Consider the following 20,156-nt stretch of genomic DNA (forward strand, 5'->3'; position numbering starts at 1 on the left):
CTCAGAGAGGCGCGTGCCTACACAAGATTACAGCCTTAGTAACTGGTGCGACTCAGCTACTAGCTGTACAGCCCCAAACAGAAATGGAACACAACAAAAAACTAGCAGGCACGTAAATTTGAACCCTTTCCTTCTTTCCAAATGCCACCAGTTCAGTTGAAAACAAGGGGCAACCACCGACTGAGAGGAAAGCGGGCTCTCGCTGAGGAAGAAAAAAGGAACAAAATGTTCTTGACTTTTATGTGTGCGAGCAAATCCTACTGCTTCTCGGAGTACTTATTTACTCTCTCACACATCATTCATTCTCCAGAGGCATTGACCAAACACCTCCTGGTTTTTGACATCAGCAGCCGTGCCTTTGACTTTATTGGAGGTTGGACTGGTCACCGAAGCGGCGTGAGGGGGGGGGGGGGACGGCCATAGGTTGCCAGCCCGAAGTGGCTTGGCTCAGATCCGGATCGCACTACGATCTTAAGGTCCTCAGAACAGTGACTTTGTAACTGGATCCTAACAACTTGGTAACTACAGCATTGGGAATGGAAGGCTTTAGGGGTCTAGTCTCCTTCCTTCCTTCCTTCCTTCCTTCCTTCCTTCCTTCCTTCCTTCCTTCCTTCCTTCCTTCCTTCCTTCCTTCCTTCCTTCCTTCCTTCTGGGATTTGTCCCTTTCCTCTCCCTCCCGCCGCCCAGGCTTAGGTTTAAAATCAGCCCGACATCAAAGGACATTGGACCCTCCCTCTATATCCTTCTAGTGACTTTAAACCACATATTCACTCTTACAGCGACGTGGTGGAGGTGAAAGAAAGACGGTCGTTACTCACCATTCTGGCGCATGACTCAAAGAATCCAGTTGTGCGACATGCTTTTTTTTAAATCCCGTCTTGCCTGGATCTTTGCTTTAAATAACCCAAACGTCCATCTTCTGGGGGAATCCTTTCCCTTCTCGAAGACGCCAAGCTAGTTAGGAAACCGCGAGGAACTAGTTTCTTTCTGCAACTGGGCAGCTTGGAAGCCCTGACTCGTTGGAGGGAACCGGGGACTCGCCAACCCAAGCGGTGCGCGTGCAGCCCCCATGCTCAACCTGACCTCATCCCCCACCCACTCCGGCGACCTTACGGCTCTGTGCTCTCGCCCGCTCCAAGGTGACGTCGGCCTGCCATGAAGTCACGGCACGCTGCCTCGGAGCCCAGCCGAGGAGCGCAGCGACACCCGCTCGGAAACAGCGCCTCTGCCTGAAGGCCGGCCAAGCGCAGCTTTCCCCTGCACTTTCCCCCAGCACTCAAGCCCTGCTTCAACCGGAAAGCACGGGGAAGCGACTGTCGCTGTCCAGGGGTCGGTGGTGCTGAAAGCGCCCATCGACAATCGATTCCCTCCGCGCTAAAGCGCGACCCAGAATTGTCCATGAAGAAGGCGAACCTTTTCCTCCCACTGAGAGAGAATCCGGCTGAGACCTAGAGCTCTTTAGCGACCTTCAGAGCACATGTGGGAGCAATTTTAATTAGGGAAATAGAGAAAATAATAGAGTCACTTCACCACCTTCCCAGGCTAAATCCCTTTGCAAGGGACTTGCTAATGAACAACCTGTGTACGCCTTGAAAGCAATGCAGAATTTCTAAGCTCCCTGTGCAGGTTCCTTCCTGGGTTATCCAAATAATCCAAACCATATAGGTTCCTATTTCTTTATTTATTGAATTTTGCTGTCATGGTAGACCTCAAGGAAGCATATGCAAGGTTTTCAGTCTGTCCCTAATCATAATATGATTTATTTCTCATATATGGAGCATCTAGAGGAATGTGTGTGATAAAAATTAAGCAAGGAAGCACCATAAAAGGCAGATTAAAAAGAAGAGGAACAAGGAAGGAATCTTGATAAAACACAGGAAGTCAATTCTAGAAAGCTTAAGTGGTTTTATTTATTTATTTATTTATTAAATTTATACCCCACCCCTCTAGACCATGTCTACTCGGGGCGGCTTGCAACATAAAATATATCAATATAAAATATATATAATCATAAAAAATATTAGTTTAAGAAGAGGAACAACAAATGGAAAAGAGGAATTGGAACTCCAGGCCATGGGAATGATATGGTTTGAATAAGAAAGTAATAAGTGTAAACAATGACCTGGAAGAACAGGATTTAAAATAATACACTAAGTGTTGTCTTAGATGACTAGAACTAAAATGCGAAGGTGATTTAGATAAGAAAAAGAAAATTAGAAACCTAGCCACAAGATCAAAACAACACATTAAGAGAAATGAAAGCTTTAGTTTGCAAATGGGGATAGATCAGGTAAAAATGCAATGTTTAAACAAATAACATAGGAAATGAAAAATAAAATTTGAGAACTATGTGGCATTTCAGAAGGTCAGGAAAGGAGAAATCTTGTGGTGTAGTTTGCCTGGCCTCAGAAAATGAGTTAGAGTGCCGGGAATGGGAGTACTCAGCTGAATCTCCCAGCGCAGGGAGACAAATTTCAGGGCCATGGTGAAAGGGAAGGAAGAGAAGTCTCATTTACTGCTATGGGGGTGGCCATAGTGTTTGAGTACGTAACTCCTGCCCTCTCTGAATTGGCACCAGGGCTCACTGGCTTCCTGTATCTCTCATATACATAATATATCTGTAGTACAAGGCACCCACAATGCCTCTCTCACTGCCTCAAACATGCATGCAGGGACATTATTTTGCCATTGTTAGAGAGGTTCCTGCCTACTGTTACATCAAAAGGCCCCACAAAATAATCTCACAAAGACCCACCCCATGCCATTTGTCCCCAAGGGGAAGATGTGGCCATGACAGCCCTTGACAGACAAGAAAACACTTGGTAACCATTTCTGAAAAATACTTTTATTCGGTTTTGAAAAGAGGCTAAACAGGTCTCCTGGCCCTCAGAAGAGACAGCCTGCTTTAGCTCCACAAGAATGATCACACTGTGGTCCTTCGCATCACCACCCTGGGGAAGAGTAAGCTCCTGGCCCTGCAAGACAAAGAGAGAGAAAAACACCAACTAAGGGGCGAGCTCATCACCACTGTCAGCCAGCTTCAAACCAGACGCATCCACCAACCAAAGTTCTTGCAACTTCATCCCGAGGTTCCGCTTGCCAACAACCACTGTCCTCCACCAGGACTATCTACCCGTTCATCTCTTCCACTCTGCTCCTGAAGCCAGCTCCCGCCACCTCCTGAATGCTTGGGTCACACACATACCCCGGCAACATCCCCACAGAACTCCAGCCAGCCCATTCACTCATTCACACACACAGGCCTGGGCTTCCATCCACCAATATCCACCAAGCTTCCGCCACCTGGTTTCAGGAGGCTAACTTCCACCAGCTTCATCCACCAACCTCTGCCAGCTTCCGTCTTGCGACACCAGCCTGCTTAAGCCAGCAGATTCCACCAGCTTCTGTCTGCCAACGTCCACCAGCTTCCCTCCGGTCCATCGCCTACATCAGCCAGCTTTAAGCCCAGATCTCTGCTGGCTTCAAGCTGCTAACTCGCAAGTCCACTTAGCAAGTTCAATAGAGAACTTGTTGAGAAGGTCTGTGTCCCCAGCAGCCACTGTCTTGCTGGACTGCTCTCTAGCCACTGTCCTCTCCTCTGGTTTCCTGCCCTGCCTCTCAAGCCCTTTTATCAGCAAGCAGAGAGGTGGGGCCCCTGTGATGTCATAAAGGCCCAGGAGCATGTGGTGAGTTGCCAAGGCAGCAGCAACAGCAGCCCCCTCAGGATTGGCTAAGTCCTGGTGATGATGTCAGCAATCTCTTTGATTCTTAGAGTAAATCTCCCCTTTTTGGACTTTGGATATTGTTCTAGGCTGGTTAAGCAGTGATCTAGGCCGGTCTAGGCTTAATAAGCAGTTTCAGGAGAAAAAAATGTTTTCTTTGCCTTGCCTTAAAGAGCTAAAGGTCAAATCCATGGCACTGGAATAAAGGACAAGTTGAGTAACTGCCTTCAGGTAGTTCAGTAACAGCCACCCTCAAACCTCAAGGAGTGGTTGCTACTTCACTTTAAACTCTGCTGCCACCAACTTATCCTTAAAGAATCATAAAAGGACAAGTGTAACTTTTCAAAACAAAATCTGGTTTATTGATTACAGGAAATAAAAAATAGTAAATCACTGGTAAAGAATCAATAAGTCAATCACTGTAAATAAATCACTGGCTCTCACAGATTATTTCACACTGACAGACTCTCTCACTCACTATAACTAACAATCACTTTCAACTCTCAGCACAAGCTCTATCTCTCATCTCTAATTTCTAATCTCCCCTCACACACTCTTCACCCCCCTTTTTATACCAGCTCCTCCCCTTAAGTTCCACCCTCTGTCTCACCATTGGCTGATGACTCACTGCCCAGCTGTGATGGACAGGTGATGTTTTGGCTGCCCGTTACAATACCCCCCCCTTAATAAGTTGTTTTGTGGGGGAAAGCTAAAGTGCTTTTCTCCCAAAAACAACGAGGAGCAATATATCAAAATTTACATTTCCCCAACATTACACGCACACTTACCAAAATGTTTAACAGTTCAATCGCAGAAAAAGTCATACAATATAACATTTTTCCTTCTTATTACTTTAAAACACTTTAAACAATTATTATTCCTTATACTCTAAGCATTTTTATAAATTCCAACAATATACTTTACCTTATCACTTTATATTTTACAATTAATTTTCATTAACTTTATTAACTTTACAGAAATCACCATTATGCAACTTATAAACACTTTAAACCATTCTTAGAGTCAAATTTTTCTTTTCCATCTTCAGTCGTCGGGTCGTCTAGAGAGGGCATCCGCAGCTCAGTTCTGAGTCCCTTTGACCACTTTAACCTCAAAGTCGAAGTCCTGTAAGACCAAAGCCCACCTCATCAGTTTACTGGCCTTCATAGTCCTTAGCCACAACAGTGGGGAGTGGTCAGTACAGAGGATGAAATGTCTCCCCCAGATGTATGGTTTCAGTTTCTGGACCGCAAACAAAATGGCAAGACACTCCTTCTCGATGGTGGACAGGTGTCTTTCCCCTTTCTGTAGCTTCTTGCTCAGGTAGGCAACCAGATGAAGGTCTCCGCAGTCGTCACTCTGGTACAGCACGGCTCCTAACCTGGAGTTGGACGCATCTGTGAAGACGGTAAACTTATGATCGAAGTCTGGAGCTCGCAACACAGGATTGGTGATTACCGCCTCCTTCAGCTTCCCAAATGCCTCCTCGCAGCTACTGGACCACTGGATGCTGTCAGCACTCTTCTTGCACGTCAGTTCCGTCAGTGGCGCTGCTATCTCGCTGAACCTAGGGATAAATCTCCTATAGTAGCCTACCAGCCCAAGAAAAGATCTAACTTTCTTCTTGGTGGTGGGTCTAGGCCAACTACTTATAGCATCTACTTTTGCTTCTAGGGGTTTGATTACACCTCCCCCTACCACATGACCTAAGTATTTCATTTCAGGGCTACCCAGCTGGCATTTGCTTGCTTTCACTGTTAGCCCTACTGCCTTTAATCTTTGCAGCACTATTTCTAAGTGACAAAGGTGATCCTCCCAGGTGTTACTGAAGATACCTATGTCGTTGATGTAGGCTACGGTAAAGTCGCTAAGCCCTTGCAAAGTTTTGTCCATAAGCCTTTGGAAAGTAGCTGGTGAATTCCTTAACCCAAAACTTAGGACACGAAACTCAAATAGGCCAAAAGGGCTACAAAAAGCAGTTTTCTCCTGATCCTTGGGGTCAATTCGCATTTGCCAAAACCCTTTGGTCAGGTCTAGGCAGGAAATATACCGACATCCCCCTATGGTTTCTATCAGGTTGTCCAATCTGGGCATAGGGTAAGCATCCGGCTTGGTTACTAGATTAAGCTTTCTATAGTCAACACAGAACTGAATACTCCCATCTGGTTTATCTACCAGGACTATAGGAGCAGACCAAGGGCTTGATGATGGAACAATAATATTTTCTTTCAACATCTCATCCAGCTCCTTGCGCACCTTGTCAACATATGGCCCGGTGACTCTACATGGAGTTACTGCCTGTGGGGGTGCATCTCCTGTATCTATCTTGTGCATCACTCCCTTGGCTAACCCAGGCTTGTTAAAAAAACATGTTGATACATTGTAACCAAAGATCTTAGTTCACTCTGCTGTTCTTGGGAGAGTGCAGGGCTGATTTTAACTTCCTCAGGGTTGAACTTAACTTCCCCTCTCCCTTCCCAATAATAACACCCTATTTTCCTCTCTAAAATATGGTTTAATCATGTTCACATGAACCACCCTCCTGCCTGGTTGTTCATCTTCTTCAATGATATAATTAAGATCATTCATTTTAGCCATAATTCTGTATGGTCCTGCCCAGTTCAATTGTAATGTGTTCCCCTTGATAGGCCTCAGCATCAACACCTCATCCCCAGGGTTAAAACTTCGTTCTCTGGCCTTTCGGTCATACCAGACTTTCTGTTTGGTTTTCTGTGCTTGAAGATTTTCAGCTGCTAACTCTATATTTCTTTTCAGGGTATTCATTAGGGTGTCTATATATGAGACTACGTTCTGAGGATCATCTTCTTTGATTTGCTCCCAATTCTATCTAATTAAATCAAGGGGTCCTCTCACTTTCCTCCCAAACAGCAATTCAAACGGACTGAATCCTGTACTGTCTTGAGGTACTGATCTGTATGCATATAACAGCAACTGTAATCTCTGGTCCCAGTTATTAGGGTTTTCAGCAGAATAGGCCCTAATCATGCGCATCAGGGAACCATTGAATTTTTCTATTAACCCGTTAGATTGCGGATGATATGGGGAAGTACTTAAATGTTTGATACCACATATTTGCCATAGTCTCTGCATGAGTTTTGAGGTGAAAGATGTTCCTAGGTCAGTCACGATCTCTGAAGCAAAGCCCATTCGACTCATATAACTCAGCAGGGCATCAGCCACTGTATGAATGTCAATATTACTAAGGGGAATAGCCTCTGGGTATCGTGTGGCATGGTCCACAATAGCTGGGATAAATCTGTTTCCCCTCTTCGTGACCCTAGGCAACGGTCCTATAATATCCACACCAATACATTGAAATGGGGTAGAGATAATGGACACAACTTTGCCTTTGTTTTGTCCCGGTTATTACCCTGTCTCTGGCGAATATCGCAACTCTGGCAGAAACTTTTAATCTGCTTTCCTATCTCTGGCCAATAGAAGTTTTGCGTTATCCTTTGTTTGGTTTTATTGATCCCTAGATGTGCAGCAAATATGTCAGAATGTCCCCTTTCTAATATCATCTGGCGGTATTTTACAGGCATCACCAACTGCTTTTGAATATTTTCTCCCCCTTTTGATGGGTTTACCAGTGTTTCTCTGTACAGTAATCCCTGCTTAATGTGGAATCTTTCAGGTGTTTCAGGGGTTAACTGTATTCCAGACACTTTTTCAAAGCAGCTTTTTAAAGTGGGATCTGCTTGCTGTTCTTGGGAAAAAGTATTGTGTTGTGGCATATCAAATGTGAATATCTCAGCTGTGTTTCTACTGTCAGTCGTTTCTAACCCCTGACTGTCACTCTTTTCCTCAGCTGTCTCTGTCTGCTCATGTTGTGAACGTGTTATAACCAGAACTCTCTTGACATGCTCAGAGAGTTCTGTACCAATTAAAACAGCTGATGGCAACTGTGAGGAAATTCCTACACGCCAATTTCCCTGCCATCCCCGATATCGAATTGGTACTTCAGCCACAGGCAAGATAATAGTTTCTTGTCCTATTCCTTTCACTGCCATGTGTTCTTCTGGTAATATGTATTTGTGTGGTACAATGTCTGGATGACATAAGGTCACCTGTGAGCAGGAATCTTTCAGCGCTATGTAGTTGTTATTTAAAATACCAATATTGTCCCCAGCCATTTCAAATAATTTGTGATCCGTTCTAATCAAAAAGCAGTGCCTGATCTCAGCCAAAGGAATACTAGATTCACTCTCATCGTCTGGAGAAGATAGCTCTGCTGGCGTTGCCATGGCTACTGACTGCTCACCTATTGTATCAACTTGTCCCTGCTGGACACAGAAAACAGCTTTAGGCTTGCTTAAATTTACTTTCTGTGGTAAAAATTCTTTATTTTCTCTGCCTTTACCACACTGGGATGCAATGTGACCTTTCTCATTACATTTGAAGCAGGTCCGAGCACTCCATTGTTCATTTCCAGCCCCTTTTACTACTTTCCCCTCCAAATTTTGCCCTCTGGCTTGGCTCTGTTCTGAGGCCTTTCCCACAAAATGGCTGCCAACCCTCTGCTGGTCTTTAAACTGTCCTCTAGGAGATTTATTAAAGTCTTCCCAAGTTTTCCTCATACTTTGCCCCCCCAGAAAAGCTTGTTTTTCGTATTTGGGAGATGAAATCAGCAACCTCTCCTGCTTCTTTCAAATTCTTGGGTCGCTTGTCCTTGACCAAATATTTTAGTTCACCATGGAAGAGGGAATAAAACTGTTCTAATCCCATAATATCCTTCAGATGCTGAATTGTCTGAACTTCCTCTTGCGACAGCCACTTTTCCAAACATCTAGACAAGTTTGCCCCCAATTGTGAGTAGGATTCATCAGGTTTCTTAGTTAGTGATCTGAATTTTTGCCTCAGATGTTCTGCATTTATGCCATACCTGGCAAACACTAACTTTTTGAATTCAGGTAATTTTTGATTAATTCAATTGGCATCTCCTCATATATTTCAGCGAGTCCTCCACTAATTTGGGATCTCAATATAATCATCTTTTCAGATTCCCTCACTTGGAAATCTTCACACGCTCTTTCAAACATCACAAGGAATGATTCTGGATCATCTCCTTTTCTAAAAGTTGGGAATTTCTTTAGATCTGCTTTAGATAACTGATTTCCCTCAGAGTTGTCTCCTCTATTGTTATTATTGTTTTGATTTAACAATTCTAGCCTCCTGAATTCAAAAGACATATGTTCTTTCTCTAAAGCAATCTCCATTTCCCACTCCATTTTCTCTTTCTCTAACTGGGCATCCAATTCTCTCTGCCTCCGTCTTTCCTCCCTTTCCTCAGCTCTGGCCTGCATCTCCATTTTTATTTTCTCTATTTGTAAGGCCAGTTTTTCTTTCTCTATATCCAGCTGTTTCAATCTGTATTTGTGTGCTTGCGCCAATTCCAACCTTCTGAACTCTGATATGTCTTCTCTTGAGGCCTCTCCCTCCTGAACTGAGGTAAATCCTTCCTCCACATCCCCATTCTCACTGTCTGACCCAGTTGCCATCTCGTAAGGCACTTTCTCAGCTTTCTTTCCCCTAGTCAAGGGCATTTTCCTTCCCACAGGCTTCTGTTCCCACTTACAAACCTTGATTTTAAAACGTACACTTTTTTCCTGTCAGTGAGTCTGTTATAAAGTTGCTGCTCCACCAGCACTGGCAAGCTAGCTACTGTTACCAGGCTTCAGCCTCCAGCTAGGCCTCCCGCCAAACAGAATTTTCCCTTCTGCCTTAGGCAACAAATCTTAACCCCACACACAACTTCCCCTTGTCTCAGGTTCAGCTGCCTTTGAGTTCCCTCAGCCTCACTGCCCTTGGCTCCGCTTTGTCCTCTTAGAGTTTTCCCCAAACTCAGGACAAGCCAGCCAATCTGCCACAGCTTTTACTTTGGGCAACTCTTCACAGAAATGGTCACCACAGAGCTTCCCTGCCTTAGTCCCCCAATCTGAGTTTGCACTCCCTTCTACTAGACTCTCTCCCCGTGAGACAAGTCCTAGAAGGTTACCCACGTGCTCCCTCAGATGTCCCTGACTAAAGACCCCTGCTCTGGGCACCTTTCCACACAAGGCTTCACTGGATCCCATGGATCCCACACGATGGCACCAATTTATTGTAACAGCCACCCTCAAACCCCAAAGAGTGGTTGCTACTTCACTTTAAACTCTGCTGCCACCAACTTATCCTTAAAGAATCATAAAAGGACAAGTGTAACTTTTCAAAACAAAATCTGGTTTATTGATTACAGGAAATAAAAAATAGTAAATCACTGGTAAAGAATCAATAAGTCAATCACTGTAAATAAATCACTGGCTCTCACAGACTATTTCACACTGACAGGCTCTCTCACTCACTATAACTAACAATCACTTTCAACTCTCAGCACAAGCTCTATCTCTCATCTCTAATTTCTAATCTCCCCTCACACACTCTTCACCCCCCTTTTTATACCAGCTCCTCCCCTTAAGTTCCACCCTCTGTCACACCATTGGCTGATGACTCACTGCCCATCTGTGATGGACAGGTGATGTTTTGGCTGCCCGTTACAGTCTGTGTCCCCAGCAGCCACTGTCTTGCTGGACTGCTCTCTAGCCACTGTCCTCTCCTCTGGTCTCCTGCCCTGCCTCTCAAGCCCTTTTATCAGCAAGCAGACAGGTGGGGCCCCTGTGATGTCATAAAGACCCAGGAGCATGTGGTGAGTTGCCAAGGCAACAGCAGCCTCCTCAGGATTGGCTAAGTCCTGGTGATGATGTCAGCAATCTCTTTGATTCTTAGAGTAAATCTCCCCTTTTTGGCCTTTGGATATTGTTCTAGGCTGGTTAAGCAGTGATCTAGGCTGGTCTAGGCTTAATAAGCAGTTTCAGGAGAAAAAATGTTTTCTTTGCCTTGCCTTAAAGAGCTAAAGGTCAAATCCATGGCACTGGAATAAAGGACCAGTTGAGTAACTGCCTTCAGGTAGTTCAGTAACTACCTGAATGTAGTTACTCAACTGGTCCTTAAAGACAGTGGTTCTTAACCTGGGTGATATCATCCCCCAGAGGGTGATGGAATGAAAAGGGGAGCACAAGGTGAAAGTACAGAAGGGGGTGATGGAGCTGCTGTGCTGCCACCGCTACCACTGAGGAAGTTATCATCGCCCCCTTCCTGCGTGGCTGGATGCAGAGCAGCTGGTGCTGGCAGTGGATGTGCTGCCACCGCCACGCCGCCGCCACCATTGAGGAAATTATCATCACCCCCCTCCCCGCAGCAGCGGTGCGGCACTGTCATGCCGGCAGATCCAGAGCAGGTGGTGCTGGCAGTGGATGTGGTGTCGGCAGCGCTGCCGCCATTAAGGAAGTTATCAGCCCCCTCCCGGCTGGAGTACCACACCGCCACCACCGCACCACCGCTGTGGGGAGGGGAGCGATGATAACTTCTTTAATGGCTCAAGCGGGCATTTCTTTCAAAAAGGTTAAGAACCACTTTGACCAACTAGAATTGAATTTCCACATGCATTAGTGTGAAGCCCATAGATCTAGCTTTCTGAGAGTTATGACCATGTTTATTAGCAAAGGTAGTCAATTATCAATACCAGCTCAGGGACAGATTGGTTATAAATGGCAATCAACTAGTAATTCTTGCAGATATTCATCCTGATATCCAGTTAGACAAAGATAAAGTAATTTTTGGTTTTTTCCCCTCAGGAAACATGAGGTCAGATACAAATGAGATGCACTATTTAAGTTGTTCACATTTTTAAAAACACAGATGGCTTTCAATGAGAATGGTTGAAGATGTTCTTAAACTGAAGGCATTTTAGCTCTATCTTCTCCACAGGCATCTTGTTTTCCAACTTCCCAATGTCAAATCAAATGACTAATACACTGTTTTGAATGCTGATCATATAGTAAATCAGTGAACCATAAGAACTAAAGGAACCTCAAAGGAGAACATTGTAACAGGGCCTATGAAACCTGAGGAAAATCTGGTTATCATCTAACTTGTACTACCATACTTAGAAAACATGGAATGCAGCAATATAGTATTTACTCTCCTTTTTGATATATTTTATTTTGGTTTTCTATTTGTGTGGCACGTGTAAGAAATTCTTCAGAATGTACAACGTCAAATGTACCTTTGACAAAGCTTGAAAATTAACTTTTCTTGATTAAAGTTGCCAGAATCCCAAGACGTAATAGAGAAATATAAATAAGGCATCCTCATGGCCAATCTCATGCAGTCTTCAGGGCTTACGAGGTTGACCACCCTGATCTACTATAACAAAACAAGAGGCTGTTCTTCGTGAACTCTCTGTTCCACATTCTTGATGCCTTGAAATATTTCCAGTGCCTGGTCCAGAACCCACTTATTACTTGTTTGGATTTCAGCACCCAGAATACCCCTGGTCAGCATGGGCATTGGTCATGTTGACTGGGCATTCTAGGAGATGTAACCGAGAAACATTTTCAGCCCTTGGCCTCCTGGAATAAATGCACAATTCCTTTGGTTCTTGGGGCTTTATCATGAGTCTACGCAGAGTCCTTGGAACATGCATGTAGGTGCACATGCACACATTCTCTCTCTTGCTCTCGCTTTCCATATAAATGCCCTGGACACATTAAACACACCTACATGCACAGAAGTGAAGGGGTTGAAGCAGCAGTGAAATAAGGATCACTTGGTATGGGTGGAAATGAAAGCCACTCCCCTTTCCCAGTGATTTCCACCCTATTTTTCTACCATTAATAATATTAGACACGGCGATCTCAGAAATGGCGTTGCAGAGGGAATGTGAGAGGCTTTAGCTTTTCCCATACTTCAGGGTTCTCCCTTATGATCACTGTTTTCCACCACTGCCAGCCAGAAAACAACCTGTCCTCCAGCACACAGGGAACTGTGTAGCCAGAATTGGATGCACTGGGAGAATAAGCTCAATAGATTGTCTCACAACCCCAGCTTCTGTGGCAAAAATTAGTTCATTTATTGGCTTCAACATGGTCCTTGGGTTCCAGCTCTGCACTTCTAACTTTCTAGGATCAGCATCAACTTTTCATGCTACCCATCCTGCAAAAAATACAGAGTTGAAAGGCCTGCCCACACTAGCATATAAATCTAGTATATGGATCATTGATGGCATTGATTTGAATGATTGATCTTTCTCCTTTAAGAGCTGTAACACACCTTTCCGGCCCAATAATAGGGCATACATTCTTTTTGACATGCGATAACAGCCTCCAGCTTCCAATGACATTGTGAGAGAGGAAGTGGGGAGAGAACAGGAGAAGGGAAGCAGGGAGGGAGCGAGGGAGGGAGGAAAGAATAAAATAGAATGGCACTGAGGGAGAGAGGAGAGATGTAAAAAAAGATGATTTCATTTCCCCTGACCCTCTGCAGATAATCAGGGAAGTACTTAATTGACAACCGATTAGGCTACAATGGGAGGATCAAACCAACTGGCACATCACTCCCCCTGACCTCAACAAACCCTTTGTAGCCCAATCAACCCCACACTCAAAATGACCAGTCTGGATGGGCCCTAAAATAGTTTGGAATTTGGACTACAGCTCCTTCTGGCTAGAGGACTCTTACAGCTCTGTCCAAAGAAAGAAACTTTTCAAAGTTCTGATCAAATTGTATGATCATTGGGGCATGAAAACACATACACAAAACTGGGATAAGAGGATGCCAGCCAGGCTTTTGGGGAATATATTAAATCATATTTTGAATTTAATTCAGTTACCATAGTATCTGTGTAGACCCTGAATCAAACCTTGTCAAGCTTTTAAAGAAATTAGTAAGTGATATTGGCTGAAATCCTGTTGCTTAGCAGTCACTAGACTAGGGCCATTGGATCAGTGTGGATTTGGTGCATCAGCTCCTCTGTAAGTCCTGCTGAGTCAAATAGACTTACTCTAGTTGTGACTTACTATGCTAGAGTCACAACTACAGTAGACCCATTTGACTCAATGGAATTTAAAGAGGATTTACCAAATCCCCACTGATTCAGTGGGCCTACTCTAGTGAACCTATTGCACTAGATAAAATTATTTTAGCTACTGTAAAATTTAGGCTGGGGGGGAGTTAATACTAATTGGCAGTCTAATTTTAATATTATGATGTCATCATGTTAGAAATCCAGTAGCAAGTCATCACCAGAGTAAGCCTATTGAATCATAGGGGATTTGGGGATTCAATCACTCCATAAATTCCATTGAATCAATGGGCCTATTCAGGTCTTGACTCACTGTTGGATTTCAGCCACTGAAATACAACTAAAATGATTTCTATTTTTTTCTTTGTTAAATTTGATTGATGTGTGGTATAATTTTAATCCTCAAGACATTGATGCTCATATTTTTCATGGATACACCATCCTTGTTCAAGAATTAAGTTGCTGGTTTTACTACCAACTTTGTAAAACAGGTACTAGCTAAAAACGAGATTACGTTGCGCTCCATTAGCGAATGAACAATAATTAAATATTTATGATGATGTAAAGTTAGATTTTCATTTTGCTGGGAAAAAGTAGATCACATGTCCATTATGTGATGCTCCTAATGAACTGATTCACATCTAGCCACCATTATGTTAGCTAGAAAGAATTAATTTAAAGAGAGAAGATAATCTTTAATAATGGAGGTTGACAGATTAAATCCAGAATGTAAAATAAAGCAACTTCCAGAAATATATGCACAATTGCCAGTTGCTTGTAAAAGGGTAAATTTAATGGAGATGTCATAGGCTTAGAAAGCAACAGCATATCTCAAACAAACATATTGTGAAAGAGGAAGAAAACAGGATAAGCTTTTAGCATGGCAATTGGCCATGGAGAGGCACTGCTTTCTCATTCTCTACTTCAAAATCTATTTCTGTAACTGCATTTCATAACATACAAAGCTCTGGGATTCCTAATAAAGGTTTAGTCAGCACTTAGTTCCTTGCCACTACTTATAACAGCCTTTGACTGCATGTACAGGCAGTAACTTGTCCGTGACGCATGGTGAATTGGCATCCAGAAGCCCTAAGAAGGTTGGAGAAGACATCGGTCACAGTGAATTTCCATGTGACTGTGATTAAACAGGAAATTAAAACCTCTATGTCTGTAAAAAGTAATAGGTCCACTCTGACTCTCTTTCTTCTACTGTTGTTCTCAAATTATGTATTATACTCCTCATGTGGTCTTGAAACTTAAACTTTTCCGTTGTACTTTGACCTCCAAATAGCAAAATTCTATTTCCTAGAGCACTTATGGTTCACCATTTGCTGATGCATAAATCTGCACCTTTCATCACTGCTATACAAATCATGATTTGCCAGATTCTTAGTCTGCCAGATCAATGTGACAGATATAATGTGTTGACAGAATAATCAATGTTTTTCTTTTGCAAACATCTGTGCTGTGATCATGTATTTATTACAGTTATTAATAACACAAATTTTCTGGCAAGGTCATGTGATACTATAAAAAAACTTTGAACAGCCAATGATAATAAAAGTCTGTGCAGGGGTTCAATATATAATAGTAAAATATTTTTCAAAAGCAGCCATCCCAATTCCTCAAGTGTTTAAATATTTGCGGGAGTGAAGTGTAAAATGCCTAGCAGAAAACAAAGAGTTTTGCCTGATGCCCAAGTGTTATCAGTTATAGGCACGAGATTAGTCTCCTGGGGAAAACATTCTAAAAGCAAGGGCAACACAGGTAAGAAAGTCCATTTTAGAGGGGCCACTTGTCTCACTTTATTCAGCGGGAATATTTGGGGAAAGGTTCCAAAGATAAGGATGGGTTACTTACAATAACTATGGTTCTTTGAGTGGATCTCCATGAATTCACACTAAAGAGTAGTCTTCTGAGCATGTCCAGTTGTGCAAGACCAGAAGACTACCCATTAATGTGCATTCATGAAGACCATGGCAAAGAACTTAAGCATTTTGGCAGTTACATGTGATAAATACAGACAAACTAAAACGTTCTCATTTTAGTGACCCTATTTTGTCTAAGGATAGTGTAAAATCTGGCAGATGTGTACCATTAATCCGCAAAACAGATCAGTACCACCAGTTCATGAATTTGAGTTCACACATACATATGAACAAGAACACAAAGTGAAGTTCTGGTTAGCCTCTTTATGCAAGATAGTCCCTTCACCTACTGTATTCATAGCACATAACTAAAGAACAAAGCAAAGCAAAGTGTGCTGCTTATATACCGCCCCATAGTGCTTCAAGCACTCTCTGGGCAGTTTATAAGTTAATTATGCAGGCAACATATTGCCCCCCCCCCAGCGAGCTGGGGACTCATTTTACTGACCTCGTAAGGATAGAAGGCTGAGTCAAGCTTGAGCCGGCTACCTGGGATTGAACCCCAGGTCGTGAGCACAGTTTTGGCTGCAATACAGCAGTTTAACCACTACGCCACGAGACACTGTTATTACTTCATAAATAGAAGATGTGTAAATTATTACTTGAATTAGTTAATGAACTGATAAATTCCAGGGAACTCTTACTGTTCTGGCTATGAAGACCAATATAAACAGAGCTGACTTAATTCTGATATAAACAGCTGTTTGGTTATATTCTGTCCTGTCATTCCAGCTACACTTCTTAAAATTTTATTTATTTTTAAAACTAAAAATGATACAGAAAAAAGACCCAAAAAGAAAGAAAGACAGAAAGAAAGAAAGAAAGAAAGAAAGAAAGAAAAACTAACCAAAGAAAGCCATAAGAAGATAAACTGCATAAACAATACAGTAATCCCTAATGTGCTCCCCTCCACTGGGACAATCTGGAGATGGAGCCAATTTTTCCCACTATTTACAGAGCCCCATTCCCCTTCCATAACTGCATTCACATTTTTGACATATCATTTTCCTATTGCTGTGCATTGATTTTATTCTTTGAGGATGAATTATCAATGGTTCCATGAAAGAAAAGAGTGCCAAGAACCTCTTCTCTGTAAATGATGCAAAGAAGACTGTTCCCTTCAACACAACCAATAGACTGTCTCTTATCTTAGTTTCCTAGTGACAGATTCCCATGCCTTTTCAGTGAATAGTCTCTTAGGAGCCTTTTCTCCTTTTTCTGATCACCACAAGAAGATATGAAATGGATCATCCTAAAAGAGCAAACCAGTCAACCACAAAACTAACTTCACACTGGTAACACAATCTTCTTTTCTTTAGGTTCTTCAGCAGTAAAATATTATCAGTTTACAAACTGCACCTCACTTTGATCTGGAATTTGCAAGGCTTAGATTCAATCAAATGGAGCACAACTTTCTCCCAGTAGAATGCAACTTTCTGCTGTCTGTCTGTCTATCTGTCTGTCTGTCTGTCTGTCTATTCTATTCTATTTTCTATTCTATTGCACTGCACTGCCTATCTGTCTGTCTGTCTGTCTGTTTGTCTGTCTGTCTGATATTTATTTGGTTTTTTGTGTGTGTGTGTTTTGGTTGTTTGTTCGTTCATTCATTTAAATTGTATACCATCCATCTGGCTACAGGGCCACTCTTGGTGGTTCACAGTAAGAAAATACAATAATAACAACCTCAATAAGTACATAGACATCACAATATTATAAAAATAAGCAAGGAACATATACTAATCATTGAAATTAAAACTTAACATATACTTCGCAGATACACAATAAGAATCATTTAATAAAATCTTCAAGATGGCAGAATCATTGACTTAAATACTGGAAGGACTGCTGGGTTCTGTAAGTGTAGGTGGAATGTTTTGGAAGGCCTGTCTAAAAAGCCATGTTTTCAAAAATCTCTTAAAGGTTGTCAGTGAAGGGGCCAGGTGGATATTGGGCAGGACCTGATTCCGCAGATAGGGTGCAATCGCTGAGAAGGCCCAATTCCTGGCCTTCTCTTTCTGGGCCTCTTTTGGGGTCAGTGTCCTCAACCGCCCACCTGGGACGAACAAGTGGGATGGGCAATTCTCACTAGGAGGCGGCATTCTGCCAGGTTGGGAGGTTCCAAACTCATTATGTGGCTGATGTAATCGCACTCTACCTTAGCATTTCCATCAGGAGTTGAAAAATAAGACATAAATCTCCATAGTCTGTATATCCTGTACTCACATTATAAACAATTCTTTATGTACCAAGTATTTATTTTATATTCTCTTTACTTTCTGTTGCAAATTCTCTTAATTTTTTCAAGGTGTGAAATAACTCATACAAGCATCAGCATGCATGTAGCATGCATTTTTCTTTTTTCTTTTTAAAATTATGGTTAAAGCCAGAATCACTGTTTTTGGCATGGCTGGCATTTTGCAAGGGGGTGTTTACATATTCCAATAGATTTGATCCTGGCATTAATGTAGTTTCAAGCCTTGCATCCATGGGGTTTATTTTCACAGCAAAGCTGCCGCATGTGCTGGCTTGTGGATGTGCTGTGTAATTTGTAGGTGCCTGGGCTCCGATAAAGGGTATTTACATATAATTTGTCACGATGGCTTCTAGCACAGAAAATAGAATTATTCACTTGAGTTGCTGAAGGGAGCTCTTCATTCTTTAGAGAATCAGAACGTATCTGGCTTATATCCAGGGATGCATTTTGTTACAAAAAGCAAAGCAGTGGGACTAGATATGGCTTGTGCTTTTATAGAAATCTATGTACCCATAGCAAGAAGCCGCTGCCCCGGGGGTGAGAGCTTTGGATTTAAGCCAATTCATTTGATCTCCAGACTACGTACAGAATATTCAATTTCAGAATCACTGTGAATATTTTCATTTACTCTTACTATATCTTGCTCTGCTATATTTATAGAGGTTCATTCTTCTGAGATGATGCTGTGTCAATGCATTCTGCATTGACCTACTATTGACAAGGCTGGCTCAAGACATTTTGCCCTCCAGTTCTATGCGTGAAAGTCATCTTTTGACTGGCAGTTGACAAAACAACATGGGTGATGGGAGAGTGTCCTCCACTGAAGAGAGCAGACTTACTCAGGGGGTTCTGAGCAAGCAAGGTGGCCCCAAGCTCTGAATGGTTGCAGTATTGGCACCAGCAGTGCTTCAGCTGCCATGTCAGTGCTGGTCTTCCCATATGATACTTACTCTCCATGACTTAAAAAAGACAATGTGTGCTTTTCCTTCTATTTATCACCAGAATCTGGACATCATCAGGACTATACTGACGTTGAATGTGGCAAAAAGCAGTGAAGAGATGGATCCAAGGTTCTCCAGCTGGTAAGTTCTCTTTCCTGAACATCTTCTTGCATTTCCTTTACCTGGAGTTACAACGATCTGTTATTTTTCTTTCTCATTATGTGACTGAAGTATTCTATATTTCTGCATTTGTTGTTTTTTAAATATCTATCTATCTATCTATCTATCTATCTATCTATCTATCTATCTATCTATCTATCTATCTATCTATCTATCTATCTATCTATCTATCTATCTATCTATCATCTATCTATCTATCTATCTATCTATCTATCTATCTATCTATCTATCTATCTATCTATCTATCTATCTATCTATCTATCTATCGTCTTTCTATCTATCTATTTCCATTCTCCGCAGTCCTTCTTCATTGGTCCTTGTCAATCCAACAGATACATTCAGAGATAAATTATTTCTGTCTTTTTACATAATTGCCCCTGAAAAGACCACAATTCCATCCCATACAGCAGAACTGAGTCTACAAAGCACCATATGATATAATTTCTCAAAACCAATTTTAAGTTTTTTTTCTCGTGTGTTACTTCCTTCATTTTAAGAAAACTGCTCCAAGCCATCTTTATTGCACATTCCTGATCCCATGTCTATTTCAAGTAAAATTAACAGTTCTTACATATGTTGACACATAATGCCAACAACAGTCAACATTTTTATTTTGGAACTTCAACTGCATTTCTTTGTCCACATGGTGAGTTTTGGTTTTTTAGAAGAAAAAACTGGTCTGGAAGGGGCACTGAAAAGATTGCTGCAGCATAAGACACTTTGGCAAGATCATATCCAGATGACCTGAATATCTCTTGACTGAAATTCAGTCAAAGATCAACATTTTGGTAAATGGTGGAAGCAGAAGCAACACCCTTGGCTATGGTTGTGACTCCCTGAAAGCACTTTTGGAAACATGTGAGTGCATATTGATTGGCTCAACTTTTATTTACATTATGAAGAAGTCAAAATGAAGATAACCTAAGTTAAAAATCAAAAACTTTTAACAACTGTATGTTTTTTTTAAAAAAATGGTTTAAATGAGTCTTTCTGACACAGTAGAAACATCCTGACAATGTATGTATAACAATTTTAATGACATCTCTGTTATTACCACTAGAGAGCACTATTTTCAAAGGTACATAGTGATGTGCAGCCAGGAGAATAGCAGCATATTATGTTTCTACATAATTCTTTTATCTCCCCACAAAATCACATGTAGACACACCTTTTTAAATGAGATTATAAACTAGTGATTCCCAACCTTTTTTT

The 20,156-nt window shown here is 42.1% G+C and overlaps 1 protein-coding gene and 1 long non-coding RNA gene across 2 annotated transcripts in view; both read right to left on the bottom strand.

Moving 5' to 3' along the window:
• LOC110070583 (guanylate cyclase soluble subunit beta-2) overlaps nt 1-1,102 on the bottom strand; it is a 35,153-nt gene extending 34,051 nt beyond the window's left edge. The window contains exon 1 of the mRNA XM_020778266.3: nt 819-1,102. Within this exon, the coding sequence (XP_020633925.3) occupies nt 819-821 (3 nt within the window). The 5' untranslated portion in view covers nt 822-1,102. The remainder of the gene's footprint in view (nt 1-818) is intronic.
• A 1,721-nt stretch (nt 1,103-2,823) lies between these two features.
• LOC140705518 (uncharacterized) lies at nt 2,824-3,594 on the bottom strand. The gene is made up of 2 exons (XR_012084914.2): nt 3,346-3,594; nt 2,824-2,975 (listed from the first exon to the last, which is right to left on the bottom strand). It is a non-coding gene; the product is annotated as an uncharacterized LOC140705518 (long non-coding RNA).
• Nucleotides 3,595-20,156: the final 16,562 nt, after the last annotated feature.

This window comes from Pogona vitticeps, chromosome 3 (genome assembly GCF_051106095.1).
Source record: "Pogona vitticeps strain Pit_001003342236 chromosome 3, PviZW2.1, whole genome shotgun sequence".
NCBI lineage: Eukaryota > Metazoa > Chordata > Lepidosauria > Squamata > Agamidae > Pogona > Pogona vitticeps.